We start from the raw sequence: 16962 nt of genomic DNA, 5'->3' as shown, positions 1-16962 counted from the left end.
TTTGCAAAAGGATGCCATACAATTTCTTACAGATGCACATCAAAAACTCTTTCAATACAGATTCTTTACATAGCTAGTCTCCATCTCCAATATACCCACCTTATGTGATTCTTCTGCACAAGCCATCAAGGCCACTCTCTGCAGGCAGGAGTGGGTCATGTGGGTGGCTGTGAGCACGCTCGTATGAGCGGAAATATGCCGTTTTACGTGAGCATGAAGTCATGGTTGTGCATTTGTGTGAATGGGCAGACAGATTATATCGGTGTGTCTTGGTTTTTAGAACATGTTGTTCCAAAAGGCCTACAGTATAGTAAATTACAGACATTACAGAAATTACACACTCTAGCACTTATATTATGGAAGCCAATCATGCTCAAGTGCAGGGCTACTATATCTAAAGGTACAAAATTGTCTGGTACAAAACAGAACGCACTGTAACTGAACAGTTCAGAGTAAACCTGAGTAGATATTATAACTAAACACAGCACACAATGCATTAGAAGCTTCTATCTGACTGTACCAAAGCATAATAGTCGCATACAACACAGAAAAACGTACACAAAGACAACGTCCATTCATAAAAAACACTGCAATATCAATAATAGCACGACAATAAATATGTTTCAACTCAATCTCCCAGTTCCCAGCTGAAAGCAGGGTAACAATGTAGGAATCTGGGACACCACTAGTGTTATCAGTGCTTGGCTGAGTCACCAACTCGTTGAGCTTCTCTTGTTTTGTTTTTTCTTTTGGGTTTCACCTCTATTTTCTGCTCTCTTATCATTTTTTTTCCCCTCACATCCTTCCATTTCACCTAAAAGAAAAAAGCAAAACAGCAGAAAGTGGGTCTGATTCAGCTCCCCGTCTTGCTGGAGCAATACCTCCCTACTGCTAAGCCACATTAAGTCTGTGAATGACTGTGTGTGGGAGCACCAAGTGTTGGGGTGCATATCCGAGTGCAATGACCCCAAAGATTGCCCCCCCCGTCCTGCTGCGCTGACCCTTCCCTCGGATGAAAGGTGGTCAACAGAGTATAGAGGTAAGTGGTGTGTGAGTGTTTGTACATACTCAGGAGAGAGGATGAGGGCGGGAGTCAGCGCCAGAGTATCATTTCTTCTGCCACTTCTACCAAGTGGAGAACCAAAGTCTGACTCTTCTCATGCCACTCTCTTATGATTCATGAAAAACACCTGCCAGAGTGTGCTCTGGGCTGCTCTGGGCTGCTTTGGCCCGCGAGCTAAGTGCCCATGCATATGCAGTTTGTGTGTATATGTGTATGTGTGTGTTTTAATCAAAGAACATTTGCACGAATGCATTTCAGCGTGTAGGCAGATGTATGAATGGACCGACATGGCCGACATCAACATGTGTGCTTATACACGAGATAAAGATACTGTAGACACTCACACAAAGGCAATGAATACATGCCAAAAGACCTATTTTTGGTGCTATATCAGTGTTCAAGACAGAAAAATCTGAAAATGATAAAAGAACATCAGAAATATTTTAAGGAAAAAGAAAGACAAATAAATAATAATGAAAGGAAATAAAAAAAAATCAACAAAGCATGAGAGTGAGAGAACAAATAAGCAAAGACAAAAGAGAGGCAGGAAGAAAAAGTCATAGCAACAGCCGCTGCCCTTCACCACAGTTTGAGATCAGCCGTCTGCAGACTCCATTCACCTCTCCGTCAGACGCACGACCGGCGACCACGTGTGGACACTGATTTATAATCCACCTCCCTCCCTCCGTCCCTCTGCGAGCCCACCCACCCGCATCGCTTCCGTTCCTCCACGGCGTCAGCATGACGGTGTTTCTATGGCAACAGCATACCACTGCAGAAGCAAATGTGAGCCGTCATCGATCTGTACGTGTGGCTGTGTCATGTACATACATATCACTGTTATGTGAAAAGCCTCGCGGTTAAATGCCAAGTTGGGTTTGGAAGTGATATTTTTGGCAGATCTGTATCGGAGGGAGAGAAGCAGGAAGAGGATGAAGGCGGGAAGAGGGCGATGACGTGACAAAGATCGTAGGCTGCACTGTCAGAGTTCAGCTTAGCTCTTTTGTCATGAATTTGTGTCAAGGATTAGAAGCTTTTCTTAAGGTGATATAATATTTCCAACCATGACCATTTTAGAAACCACAGATAAACCACAAAAAAAGAAGTTAAATAACTGTTCTATTTACTCCCTCTACAAAACCATTTTGGTCCAGACTGAAACTTCTCAAAAACTACTGGATAGATTGCCATGACATTTTGTACAGACATTTATAATCCCCACAGTATGAATCCGACCTTGGCGGTCTTTTTCTTTAGGGGCATCAGCAGGCTGACATTTTTTTGGATGTTATTCAAAAGTGTCTTATTGGAAGGATTGCCATGAAATGTGGTGCAGCAGCTCTGTCTCCTAAAAGTTACATCCCCATACAACTAAACTGCAGTCTCAATCACTCTTGGAAGGAAACATATTTTGTCGTGGATTGTCTGACGTATCACAAAAAAAGTCTGCGGATGGCCACAGCAAACGACATAGTACAACAAGTGAGTAGTATATCGAGGTACCGTTAATGAAAATTACATGGAATATTAACGTTATTGAAAGTTACGTTGTATAATAACGAGTACAACAATCTAGAAAGTCCACTACGGGCGAGAGGGGTGGTGGATGGGTCAAACTAACACCTGTCTTTTCCCCAGTAAACAGTTTTGACTAAAAAGGATCCGTCTTGTGTAAATATGACGTCAGGTTGTCATTGTAATTGGAGCAACTTGGGGTAAACAACTCTGAAAGGATTAGATGCCCTTCGTGGGGGATGGAAGACTGTTGTATTAACGTTGTAAACAGATGATATCATGCAAGTTAATAAGAAACTCCTTCAGCTCTGACAGTGACCAGCCCGCCAAGGACAGACCCAGGTCCGGTTTCCCGGCATTCGGAGCTTCGGCGGGAGGTGGAGAGCTCGGTGCCCCAGCAGAAGAAGCTCCTTGCTGCTCCGCCGGGAGCCAACACCGCCACCACACTGCTGGAGGCCATGGCCATATTTCTGGGCCCGCTGGAGGGAAATGAGGCACGGGAGAAAGAGAACCAGGACTGCGTGAGGCAGACTGCGAGGACCCTGCTGCAGTACAAAAAAAAACGGTTTTCTAAAGGGACTCTGGTGCTCGGAAACACTACCGCTTTTATCCGTAGGGACCGCCAGAATCAACACAGAATGATAATAAAATTAAATGAAAATGAAGATAATTAAAATAGCCTTAACCTTGAACTTAATTCATGACTTCATTACATTACTAGAACTTTAATCTAAAACAACACTGCATTCAAATTAGCATTGTAATAATGTCCCGCAGAACTGAGAAATGCAACCTTCCTACAAGTGTAGAGATACACGATGCCTGCAGAACGTAAATACATGAACACCAACTCTCGCGAACACATACAAACTCTCGCGAGATTTTTACACAAGATGGATCTTTTCTAGCCATAACCGTAGATCACTGTTTGTGTCCCATGTGAAACTAGTGTTACCTAAAAGTGTTTAAAACTGACCGTAATCTGGTAGAAAATGTGTTTTCCTCAAAACATAATTGAGAGTGCAGATTAGTTGGTGTGGTTAGTATGGGAATGTAATTTTGTGGGAGACAGGGTTGATGTCCAAAGGATGTATCTTAAGGACTGTGGTGATCCCGACCTTTCCTCTAGCACTACCATGAATTAAATGTCTCGCCGACGATTGAACAGATTGTTGTGGAATTTGATATAGACATTTAAGTTCCCCACAGGTTCAATTGTAATGATATCCTTGTTCCCTTTTCCATCCAGCTTCATCATCAGATCAGAAGTTTAATTTGTCCCACTACTTTGATTTATGACCAAATACCTGAAAAACTGGGATTGGAATAGACATTCCCATCATCTTAAACTGTATTTGTTAAACACATGCTGGCATGCTAACAGGCTAAAGTAAGATGGTGAACATTGTAAGCATTGTACTTGCTGAAAGCGCCACTGTGCCTATAGCCTCACAAAGCTGCTACCATGGCTGTACACTCTTTGTCTTATTTAATGGTATCTGCTATTGGTGCTGCTTTCTTGTCTGTTGGAGTTTCATGATTTGATTAGTCAATGTTGAAGACATTTCCCTACTGCATTCACAGATAATACAATATCTAAATCAGGATACTAGGTTTTCACCCAGGGAACTGTGGTATCTTTAAACAATGTGTGTCAGACTGAGGCCGAGATATAAAGTGCACCAACATTGGCTTTACAACAAGTTCACCAGGGGCCCAAGCTTATCTCACATCGATCCATTTAACATGCTTCTAGCTGTGTCGTAAACACTGCTACACTGGCTTACCGCACGATACAGAGGTTTCTGCACAAACATGCTAAACCATGGGTGTAATTGTCTGTAATTGATCCGGCCATTGCAGCGCAGTATTGGCCTGATACGGGCGGTCTTGCTTGCCCATGCTTTGAATGAATTGTTCTGGCCATCCCTGCATTGATCGTCCCTTTGATTGTAGCTCTGTAGCTTTACTCGGAGTCCGCTGGACTGTAAATCCATCGAAATTCTCATCTTGTTATGGAACTGAGGGAAAGAAAAGGCTGAAGTAGAAGACAGAGGGTGAGGGGGTGGAGGGCAGAGCGATAGACCGCAATGACTGTGCGATGTGGGAGTTGGAAGGTTTGAAAATATCTAATAAGAGAAAGAAAAATGGGGGAAAAAGGGCAATTTGAGATTGAGAATGAAAGTGAAATGAAACAAAGCCAATTTGGCAGTTTGGAAGGGCTTGTGTTGATCTGTGTGTATATATGTTGTGTGTGTGTGTGTGTGTGTGTGTAGGTGTGAAACAAACACAGTCAGCCTGTGGGGCTGAGAAAACTAGATTCTGAATCCATTTTGAAGGCACACAAATGACCTTGGGGCCCCCGTAGACGGGCAGAAGCGGGTCCTGCACCAACCTGATTCAACTTCTCTCTTCATATCTGCTGCTGCCGAGTGAGAAAGAGGTAAGAGAGGAGTGGAGGAGAGATGGAGTGGGTCTGTCTGTCCAGTAGCTTATAAAAAGTCCATTATGGTACGCTTCTATCAGTTTGGGCTCTCCCAGATGGACCCTGGAGTAAATGGACAGCACCAGAGAGCTATAAGCTCAGATTTGATATACGGCTGAGAAATAGCTGTGCGTGTGTTTGTGAGTGTGTGCGCCTGTGTGTGTGTGTGATTGTGCGTGTTTTGGAGTGTGCATTCAATCATATACGCTGCACTGCAAAGAGCTGACAGTAGTCAACGGCGAACATTTCCGTGCTACTGTTTTTTGTGCATGCCTTATACTTAACACAGCTGTTTTACCATATTACCATATGCGATCCCCCTGCCACACACACACATACACACTCACATACATACAGTCTTCCCAGCAGGCTTAAATCCCGGCTCAGTCTGACAAAGGAGCCTGTGGCTCTAACTGGCTCTGCCCCAATCCTCTTCCCCAGCCTGCTGCTTTGTACGGGGCTCAAAACCGCTTTACTGCATGACGTTTATTTATCAGCCATATTTACTTCCTATTGTGTAGGGGTGTATATGTGTGTGTATGTGTGTCTCAGCGTGCGTCTGTTGCCACGTCAAGGTATTTTTGAGCTTTTGTGTCACTGCTAATGTGTGTATTTAGGTGTTAAATATGCTGTGTTCATGCCTTCACGCTCGTGTGTGTTCATCGCGGGTATATCCCGCCCGCTCTTTGCATTAAGTTCAAGGAAGCTGACAAATGCATCTGCTGCTGAGTGATAGCGCTCAGCGGGCTGTGAATGGGACTTTGTCCTTCTACATGCTACTTTATCAGCCGTTTGTTGGGAGGAAGGAGAGAAAATAGCCTTGAGTGAGGAGGTGGATGTTTGAGAACCATTGCTTTATTCTTAGCAAGGCAAACAAATCAAGTGGTTATCCTCAAATAACCAGCAACATTAACATTTTGTGGAATTGCAATGCAATCAGTTGAACAGTGGGACCAGCATGGTGATGACTTTTCTGCTTGCATTTTTCATTTGATGAACTCCTGTCAGTAGGTTGCACTTGTTTAATGTCATTTAGCAACAGGGAATAGGATCCAAGACATTTTTTCAAAAGAAAATGTCACAGATTATCACTTTATGTACTATTGTGAAGATGTAAACTGGCTTCAACTGGCTACAAAACTCACTGAAATGACTGACTGAAATGATGACATGTCTACTGGCACTTAACAGAATGATTTATCCTTTGCTCTCTAACTGTCCAAAGGACATCTCTTAATACAGTAATACCCATTACCAGTAACTGCCACCAAGTCTATTACAATGTTTGTGATTAAATTGCCTTGATAAGTTCTTATACCTGTCAGTATGAAAGTCACTAGTTTTATTGTACACCTATAAGTATCAAGTTCAACCTTTGCACTTGGCCAATAACAAGTTTATTGACCTTACAGGGATAGTTTGGGTGTTTTGAAATGGGGTTGTATGAGGTATTTATCCATAGTCGGTGTATTACTTACAGTAGATGACGGTTGGCACGCCCCCAGCTTGGAGAAACAAACAGGAGTACTGGCACGGGTGAAAAGCAATACAGTGCTGTGAACAGGACCGGAGGCAAAACAAATTTTAGCCATTTAAAAGAAAGGCTCACCTAAAAAAAAAAAAAAAAGTAATCCGTTTAAGTGTACGATATATTTAGAATATTTTCAGCGCTTGATCTTGCCATCAGGCAGCCTTTTTTTCCGACAGGGAACTGACCTGAAAATGAAACTTATCTATGCTCTCTTAAAAGCAGCCAGACTCCATCGACAAAAACAATACAGATAAGTTTCACTTTCAGTTCAGTTCCCTGTCGGAAAATATTCTTAATATAGCGTACACTTAAACAGATATCGCTAGATTTTCTTTTAGGTGGCTAAAATACATTTTGATGCTGGCCGATCCACAGCTTTGCTCCTGTGTCAGTACTCATGTCTGTTTCTCCACACTGGGGGCACACCAACCATCACCTACTGCAAGTAATACACCTACTATGGTACATCATACAACCCCCATTCAAAAGTATGAACTATCTTTTTAACTTATTCACCTAGAGACGAGGAGACAGCTGAAATGGGTTGACAAAAGCAGGGTTTTGCACTCTGTAATCTTTTTTCCAGTTTTATTTCTGTTCTTTCAACATCTAGTGTTCTTGTTAAATCAGCTGAATGAGATCAGAGAAGTTGCTTTTAGCAGACCCTGACTCCTGTAGACTCAAATGTCCTCACATCCTGAATAATATATATAAATGATGACCTATCATTTTTTTTTTTTTTTTTTTTAAATGCACCGCACTGCAACTACAGCACAGGTGATCTCTTCATTTGTCAGGGCGAGATTCTAAAAGACGTTTTCTCTTCACTGACACTTCTGTCAGATGACACTGAAGCATCAGCACTACTACAAGTAAAATTTCAAATCTCCTCCTCTGCTCCCGACCAATCACAGGATTATCGACCCTGCTCATGATTGGAAGTGATACTGCCAGCTATATGGATGGAAAATAGATTCCCCTGGAGATGAAGAAACAGCTGAAATGGGTGGAAAAAAAGTAGGGATGAGAGAGTGCAAGAAGATTTGATGAAGTGTGCGATGATGTGTCCATTAAAGTGCGGTCCAGAACATTAAACAATATAGTGGGGTTTGTAAAGGTCAGTACTCTCGAGGGGTTTATCCATATTGATCTTTGCTTTTGATTGTGCAGGACTCTGCATCTGTGTCCATCTAAATCCTCCTCTGTGCTTTGGACCTAGCGGAGAGAGGGAACGAAAGAGAGACAATCAGAGACAGAGAGAGAAATAAAGAGATAGAGAGAAAAGTCGTCCTCACTGGTCATTTTATGTGAGACATTACTCCTCTGTCCTGCTTCACTGACCTCTGTGTCTCAGAAGCACAGAAGTGCAGAATATACACCTACACACAGGGCTTAATTTGTGCCCGATTCTGCCAGAGAATGATTCAGAAACTCCCAGATCGGGACCAGCACTTCCTCTGTCGCTCTCTAAATAAATCAATACATTTTCTGAGATGTTTGAAAGTGAAATTCTGAAACTTTATCTTGTTGAACTTTGTGGTATCTTGTGTGCCATTGATTACCCGCTGACGTCAATCACGAATCCTTTCAGTAGGGAGTTAGACCTTAAACCGACCAAACACTGGGTCAGTGGGGTGGTGATATTAGCAGCACTTGTTTTGCTAAGAACATGGGGTTGCTCGCTTTGTTGCAGCCGTTAGTAGACAGGAACAGCAAGAGGGATTTGAAAAGGATGAGGAGAACTTGGCTTCTCATTTCAGCCCACAACTGTTGTGTTTGTCATCTGAAATGATGACAGCAGATTGTATCAGATGTAGCAAGCTAGCCTTTATTAACCTGTTGTCCCTTAGCCCCATCCCTCAGAAAAAATGCCTAAAATAACTACCCAAATGAATCAGGAATAGCTCTTCAACCATCAGACTTATATGCATATATTGGGTCTCCTTTGAAAGGTAAGAAGATAAAGAATATGAATCCATTGTAAGTAAATTCAAATATATTACCATGGAGATTACAAAGGAGATGCAAAAAAATGAAAAAAAAAATGTCCTTGCCTCGTGTAAAGTTTTAATTTCATAGGCAGTATCACATTATGACAAAGATCCCATGGATAATAATGCAACTGAATGTATTTTACTAATTACTACAACTGGGACTGTAAATTTGATTAAAATATGTTAAAATACACCATTTATGATACAATTAATATACTCAGGCGCTCTCCATGTTTTGGACATGTTTACTGTTTACATGTTGACTGTCTACTGGGAGTTTTACTTCAAAACACTATTTATTTCCCTATAGCCATGTTACAAATAACATGAATCTCCCAAAACATTGAAATAGCAACAAACACAATTAATATTGATCAATATTAATATATGACAGTCAGAGCTCCAGCTGTGCAAGTCAGACAAACTTGACTGATTCAGAGGTCTGCTGTGTTTTGCCTGAGACTCATCCAGACTTCCCATCAGCCCCAACTTTGCTGTAGAACCATAAGTAACTAGCTAAAATATGCCGTTTGGGGCTACAATAACATATACCTTGATGAACTATTTTCGCAAGAACATAGATTTATGTCAGTGTGAGAAGAGTGTGACTGTAAAATGTGAAGTTTGACGGCTTCGTTCCACCCACCATGCTTGTGAGTTGAGTTGCGTTTCGGTGCGTCGGGAAGCTTGGAATTTCTAGTTTTCAGTGATAACAAGCATGTTATTGTAGACAGAGAGAAAACAATTCCAGATCTTTTGAACACAACTTGCTCGTATCTTTACGAAGCTTATATTTCTACTACTCTATTGTTAAAGGGACTATTTGTAACTTTCAGAAATGCTTCTTAGCAGCGACACCTGTGGCAAATCAACGAGAGTCAGCGTCGGGCTCGTGCTTGTGCTCGCTCTAAATATTTATAATAAGACATATTTTGGACAACAGCAGTTGGTTTATGGATTCTGAAAGCTGAAGACCTCATCTTTTCAAAACGGCATGACATGCATATCTTTTATAAATACATCATATTTCATTGCGACTTTTTTTGTAAATACGCCACAGGGTAGGCTACAACCTGTTCGACCCGGTACAGGGTCTGTTGGGCTTAAACTGCGTCAGCTTTTTATTGTTTCAATCTAATTCCTTTCAAATAGAGAATGCTGAAAAGGGGTCTTAAATATGCACATGATGGCTACACACATAATAATGCTAAAATACTGACACCTAAGCTTCATGTCCTGCTATAGATTAAGCTATTAGCTGGGTATCATTTGCAGCTTATGTTACAGCAGAAAAAAAAACACACCATTTAAAAAAAGACACCATCCTCCAAACTCTTTTTTTTTTTTTTTTTTATAGATTTTGGCATTTCTGCTTTATTTTATTTATAGTTGGAAAGAGTCAGGAAAGTCAGGGGAGAGAGAGGTGATGACATGCAGCAAAGGGCCCTGACCCGGACTCAAAGCCGGGCCCCTGCAGCAAGAAGTCAGCCTTAATGGTATGCACTCTACTCTGTGTGCCCTCCAAACTTTTGACACCAAGTTTCATTCTTACTATGGCCCCATGCGCACAGCTTCAGCATGTAGAGATATTTCAAAGCCCTCTGTGCCTAGTTATGGTTACCAAGCAATGATTGGTTAATTGCTATTCGGGGGAGGGTTTATCAATCAACAACAAGCCTATCGGAGGGATAGGATTATTGGTGAAATATAGAGTGATATTGTGCTTTTAGCTGACGTCTGTCGCCTCACTCTTTTGAGCGATGCTCGTTCATGTCTATGCAGAGCGAGCAAGCGCGAGCTCGACGCTGACTTTCGTTGATTTCAAGGCCACAGGTGTCGCTGTTAGGCAGCATTTCTGAATCTTACAAATAGTCCCTTTAAGGAACTGGAAAGGAAAAGCAGTAGCGTACTGTAGGTGAAAAGTTCATGTTGTGCACAAGTTAAACACAAGTTTCGTTTGTAACATTTTCTACTGTATGAGCGTCGGTTAGTTCGGAGGATGAGTGGTGTTATTGAGGTGGAGATGACGATAAAGATGTATCAAGCCAGGGAAACGTGGAAATGCAAGCCACAAATATCTAGGAGCACTATATCCTGGCACAAGGTTTAATGTTTTTGATGTAAGATATTACTGTAAAAACTGCAGCCAAGCAAGTGGGCGTTTGCACTGTGCGCTGACCTGAGTATGGTTAATAAAAACTTGTAAATCCCAGAGCTGTTGGCATGTTCATGTCTACTCTCGGTTTGATGCAACAATATTCTGTCTTGTTCAGGCAAGGAGGCAATGTCTTTGTCTTCTAACATACTTCCAGAGCTCTGTCGAAACCATTAGCTAATTTCAGTTTGTCTCGAAACAAAGGGGAAGCTAACAACCCACACACATGCACAAAGTAGTAATTTCTTTTAGGGCTGTAGCCAGCTGCAGATATCATCTAGACAGCACACAAACAGAATTATTACATTGTTCCTGTGGTAAAATATTTCACTTTGGCCTTTAAGCACAGGTCCTGCTGCGAACAAAGCACAAAACAAGGGAGTGGGAGGGAGAGTTAGACAGCGCGAATGAAAGAGCGAGAGCTAGAGGATGAAGTCTCTTTTTTTGTTCCTTACAAAGAGTTGTTTCTTTAAAAAGGCCAAATTAGAGTGGCTGGTTGCAATGGGCGTTTGAGCAATCATAACGGACCGTCAGCACGATTCATGCTTTTGTTTGTGCACTGGGACGTAGGGGAGGATGTGTTGTGCTCTCATGTGTTTATGTTCTTCCTCGGGTCAACTCCCTGATAGGAGCTAATGCGAGGAAATTTCAGCGTCAATCACTTTTGCACTTGTAATCTAACACAATCACATTCCACGTGGATAATGTACCTTAGATACGCTGCACGTCTCAGCTGCTTTGCGCAAATGCAAACCACAGCAATAAAAATCCCATGGGCGAGAAGAAGTGAAAAAGATCTGCTAAATCAAAGATTGTTTCCCCTGCCGAGGGAGTTGATTAAGTCTTGTGTTGCTGAAACTAAGCCTACAAATCCATTTGCACAGATTCAGAACAGACTGCGCTCATGCCTCCATATGTTTGTACCAATCGAGACAAAACCGATTTAGATATGTTGCATGATTTTTGCTCTCTCTCCGTCTCTAGGCAGACGTTCTGTCTCAACTAACGCTCAGCATTTGTGTTCCACTTCAAATCAGCTCTGATCCAGGCTTTTCTCCAGTGTTGCTGCATTTCTTTAAATATACGTAGGCCCATATATTCGTACAGTTTCATAACCGAGCCCAAAACTTTTTTCATAGCGTACTTACTTTGCTTACTTACTTCTCATTTCAATATGTATGTTTTTATTGACATTCCGTGTTTTGCCTCGGAGCTAATGAGACAGTCAGAATAGACTTCCTCTTGATTTTCTGAGATTATAGTGCAGACTTGACATTCTGTTATCTGTTTCTGCACGATGTGTGCTGAAATGTATCAGCGTGTTCTTTAAATATTCTGCTACAAGGAGCAAGCCAAGGGTATGTAGGCGTTTATATTTTTATTTTGCCAGAGTCGTGTTTTGGATGTACTTAAAAAAACGTGCCTTTTTTGACTCCTCTGAATGTACAAAGTGGATGCGGATGCTGATGAGGACTTATTTACAGTATTATAGCTTTTAAAACCAACTTTTTGTATGCCATGGAAAAATGCATTTTGTAAACAAACTAGACATCTACACGCCAATATTTATGATCTTACTAGGGCTGTCAATCGATTAAAATATTTAATCGCGATTAATCGCTTGATTGTCCGTGATTAATCGCGATTAATGGCATTTTTTATATCTGTTCAAAATGTCTTTTGTCTATTTCAGACCCATATGATGACGACGATCTGAAGGTGAAGACCCAGAGACCTCGATCAGCTGACCAGCCAGGTGTGTTTCAGGCACAAACTGGTGAGTAATGTGATGTGTGCATGAGTTCACAGCCTGGAACAAAAGTAGCCAACTTGACCTTTTTACAGGCTGTAACTAAAAATAAAGAGTCCCTTATAAATAATTATCGTACATTTACCTTCTGAGGCATGGCTGAACACCAGGGCAGCTATCGCCATTCACATGTGCGCATATGTGAAAATGTGTGACTTTAAAATGTTGCATAATTAATAGCTTCGGAAAAGAAAAATGGAATTATTCATGACACGATGCAGAGGAATCTGCCTTATACATACATGACATGACATGTTGGTTGCTTTAAACCACACTAGAATAGGTCATATGCTAGTTTGTTCACATATGCTTACACACACGTTTCCATATTCACAGCCACCACTGTGTGGAGGAGGGAATCCCTACCGCGAGGGAAACCCCTGGCTCTGTCTTGTCCTTCTCCTCTGCACCCCCCCACCCTCCTCCCCATCCCCTCCTCGCCTCTCCCCATTCTTCCATTCCTCCGGGCGTGTGTGATGAGCTTAAGCCCTGACTCACGTCATGTTAATGAAGATGTAATGCGATTAACGGACATGCAATTAATTTGATTTCCTTCTTCGCCATGTGATGACGCCTCCGTCAAAGGACACGGCGCTCATAAACAATTTAGAACGAGAGAAGCGGGATGACTTAACACTTGGTTTTTCGCTTTCAAGGGCGTTACTCGGAGGGAACAATGGGACTCTCTCCACAGCTGCCTGGAGGACTCAGAATCACCCACAAAGATGTCTGAACACCCAGCCTATGCCACTATATTAACATCTAAAGAAGCCCGTTTTTGGCTTATAGCCCCTTTTAGCTTTGAGATCACATGTTACCATAATTCCAGGAGTATTAATATTGTTGAATCCCTAAGAGGATCATCATCCGTATGAGTATTCTATCAAGGTTTATTTACATTAAAGGACCAGTGTGTAACATTTCAGGGGATCTATTAGCAGAAATGGAATATAATATTCATAGTTATGTTTTCATTAGTGTATAATCACCTGAAACTAAGAATCGGTGTGTTGACACGTGTTGCTGGACATTCGTAGGAAAACAAACAAAAAAGGAGGAATAACTTCTTCATAAGATATCACACGAACCGTATGAGAATACTATGCATATCTACATAGGGAGCGGGTCCTTTTCACAGAGTCCGCCTTGTTACTCCGCCATGTTTCTACAGTAGCCCAGAATGGACAAACCAAACATTGGCTCTAGAGAGAGCCTTTTGCGTATTTACGTTACCTGAAGGGCACCGTAGTTCTCCGACACGCTTGTGAAACTGCTGTAAAGTGAGCCTCAGAGTGCAAAGCCGTGGTACCGCCAGCCACCGTCTGATTTCTATTGCTCATAAAGTCGTGTTATTATGGTAAGGATGGCCCTGCAATCTGCAATCACACCAGTAGATGCCGCCAATTTCTACACACTGTACCTTTAAGGGGCTTGAATCAAATCACATATCACCCATACTTATATAGTCAGCCCGTTCTCTCCCAGGGCGCCAAATACCAACGCTTCATCACGGCTGATGGCATTAGATATGAGATATGAGACACTCCGAGCTTTCCATCAGCTACAATGTCAACCCATCTGCGTCAATATTAAATGCAAAGAGAAAGTGCTGCGGTGACATAGTTTGAAGATCGAAAGAGACACACAGGGCATGCAGGAGGGGAGGTGGATGGGTCCAACAAACACAAGGCTTTCATCCAGGAGACCACTGTTCATGTCCCATGCATTACGTTACAATCAGCTGTTCGTTCATGTCCCGTGTTCACAATGTTCAGTGTCATTTTCACTGTGCAATTATAGTAGTTTTAAGCCCAACCAGTTGTTTTTCATATCTAACTATAGTGGTTTTATTGCCTAAACCTAAGCAAGTGTTTTTGTTTAATTCACAACATTAAACACGTAATTACTGCGACCGATAAGTGAGACTGAGGGGTCTGACAAAGCGTCAGTATGCGACGAGGTGGGATGAGATTGCGTTGATACAGTATGCAGGAATATAATATACTGGTATTAATATAGCACCACAAGCCAGGTTGTGTCAAAATTAAACACCTTGAAAATCTACCATAGAACAATAAGGAAAGCTCTCTTATATCCAATAAATAATGATCTTAACTTCTACCCAGGGGGGGAAAAATGTTCCTATAACTACAGAAAGTCTCTCTTTGGTTATTGTAACCACAAAGCCCTCTCATCTTCTGTCAGATAGTCCCAGGCTTGTCTCTTGACAATTGTATGGATTACGATTTTGTTTTTGTGTTCTTTTATTGTAGTAATATTGCAATGGTGTAACAGTCATCCAAGGGAATTTTCATTTTATTTCAGTAAATAAAAGAGCAAAGAAAAACCTCAAACTGCTAACAGGAATCAATAGAGCAAACATGTTTTAATGCGTTTGGTTTCTTGGAAAATTGGAAGTGAAAATGCAACAATGAATTGACATCATCTCCGCTAACAGATCCCGTAACTCTGGCTTCTTTTTGTTGTGGCTTTTTAACTGTATGACTCCAATATTTATTGCAATTACACAGTATAAACAGTTGAATATTGTTATGATTATGAGACAATAGGCACATGAACATGAACATGTAGAGAAACATGGATGTGTTGTGTCACCTGTCACATCACCCATCGTTTACGAGGATATTTTAAAGCCTGCAGTTGGTTTTTATTTGATCTAAGCTGTGATCATGTTACAACAAATGACGCCCTTTCTCTTGACCTTTTTGTGTTCCCGCTGACTTGTAGAAACATGAAACTGGAATCATTGACAATTACCCCCGTCTCTGTCCACCTCCGTCTTGCTTTCCAGGTGACCCCGCGGCGGAGGAGTGGTCACAGTGGAGCGTGTGTTCTCTCACGTGTGGGCAAGGCTGGCAAGTGAGGACGCGATCGTGCATTTCTTCTCCCTACGGGACGCTGTGCAGCGGAGCCCTGCGGGAAACGCGCATGTGCAACAACACCGCTTCCTGTCCAGGTGAACCTGGGATCACGGGCTCAGGTATGTTTACTTGAACGTTCTGTTCAATCTTTATCTATGTGGAGTGCATTTGATGCCGTTTACATAGTAGGGGCACAACCTGCCAAGACTGGGACTGGTGACTTGTCCAGCATGCCTTCATACCCACATGGTATGCTGGGATATGCACCAGGCCTTTGTGACCACAAGTAAAGATTAAAAGTTGAGAAAATCAGTGAAAAAGGTTTAGTAATGTTGCAAAAATTATGTCCAAATACATGGGTATATACTGTAGGCCTTGTTTTTGTATTGTTTTGTTTATGTAAATGTAAAATTTGACTAAAAAATGCAGCTTTAAACCATAAGCTCTCTGCCTCGCACCTCACTCACCCATGCAGCATTTACTCGTCTATTTACAATTTGTTAAGAAAGCTGTAAGAATAATGAATAATGGAACTCTGTCACTTTCGAGGAAGGTAGGCGGTCTGCACACATTCACACAATCACACAGATCACATGGGATGTGCTCAGCCGAAACATAATCTAACCACGGCGTAGCAGAAAATAACCTACAGAATGAAAATGCCATTTTGTCATTTCAATTCACACTACTGGCCGGCCGAGAGAGACGGGGAGACAGACGTGACACCTAAGCTCGATGTCAGCAAGTCTATTAGACTTGCCACAGCTCAGAGTTCATACTGCCTGGATTCTCTATCTTTAGCTCTCCTCTTTCACTATTCTCTCAGCATTGTTTGCATTTCCCTTGTCTTGTTTATACTGTATCTCTATCGATGTCTACTTACTGTATGTCTTTACAGATATTGTAGTTTTGAAAATTAAAACGTAGCAAAATTAGCAGACTTCTGAAGATGTTTTAATTTACAATGAAAAGTAAGATATATCTATAGAAGGATATATATTATATATATATATGTAAATATATATTTGTTTTGCATTTATATATATATATATTTGTACATATTTTATTTATGTGTTATATTTAATTTGATTTGTTAAATATATTTTGGAGCCGCCATTGCATCTAAAATGAAACAAACAAATTCCTCTGAAGCCAAAGCAAAAGCTGTAGCAGCTGTAGTTATGACATATGACATATATACTGTATATACTGTATATATTTAACGAATCAAATCAAATATAATCCATAAATAGAATATGCATACATGCTCTGCCAATCAGGGTGAGTGTATTGAACCCTATCTGCTTGCTACACAAAGGCATAGTGTTGAGTTCTGCTCTGGTTTGATTGCCGGTGTAGGTCTTTTCTAGATGAAATCATGAAGTACTGCCTGTCCTGCTCCGGTTTGATTGGTTGTCCTGATTGCAATTGGAGTGAAATCCTGTATGGCACTGGCTCTCTCCTGCCTTGCCTCTGTCCGTCCCCTAATCCACTGCTCATGCTCAGTCCCCAACCAGAGGATAAAAC

General features: G+C 41.5%; 1 protein-coding gene across 3 annotated transcripts in view; it reads left to right on the top strand.

The window, feature by feature from the left end:
- Nucleotides 1-16962, top strand: part of adgrb2 (adhesion G protein-coupled receptor B2) — a 512322-nt gene that overhangs the window by 368262 nt on the left and 127098 nt on the right. For all 3 annotated transcript variants that reach the window (XM_037795561.1, XM_037795560.1, XM_037795559.1), the window contains exons 4-5: nucleotides 12437-12520; nucleotides 15366-15554. In XM_037795561.1, coding sequence (XP_037651489.1) covers nucleotides 12437-12520; nucleotides 15366-15554 — 273 coding nt within the window. The remainder of the gene's footprint in view (nucleotides 1-12436; nucleotides 12521-15365; nucleotides 15555-16962) is intronic.

Source organism: Sebastes umbrosus, chromosome 15 (genome assembly GCF_015220745.1).
Source record: "Sebastes umbrosus isolate fSebUmb1 chromosome 15, fSebUmb1.pri, whole genome shotgun sequence".
Classification (NCBI taxonomy): domain Eukaryota; kingdom Metazoa; phylum Chordata; class Actinopteri; order Perciformes; family Sebastidae; genus Sebastes; species Sebastes umbrosus.
Note: the sequence above shows the minus strand (reverse complement) of the source record. Positions and strands in the feature narration are given on the sequence as shown.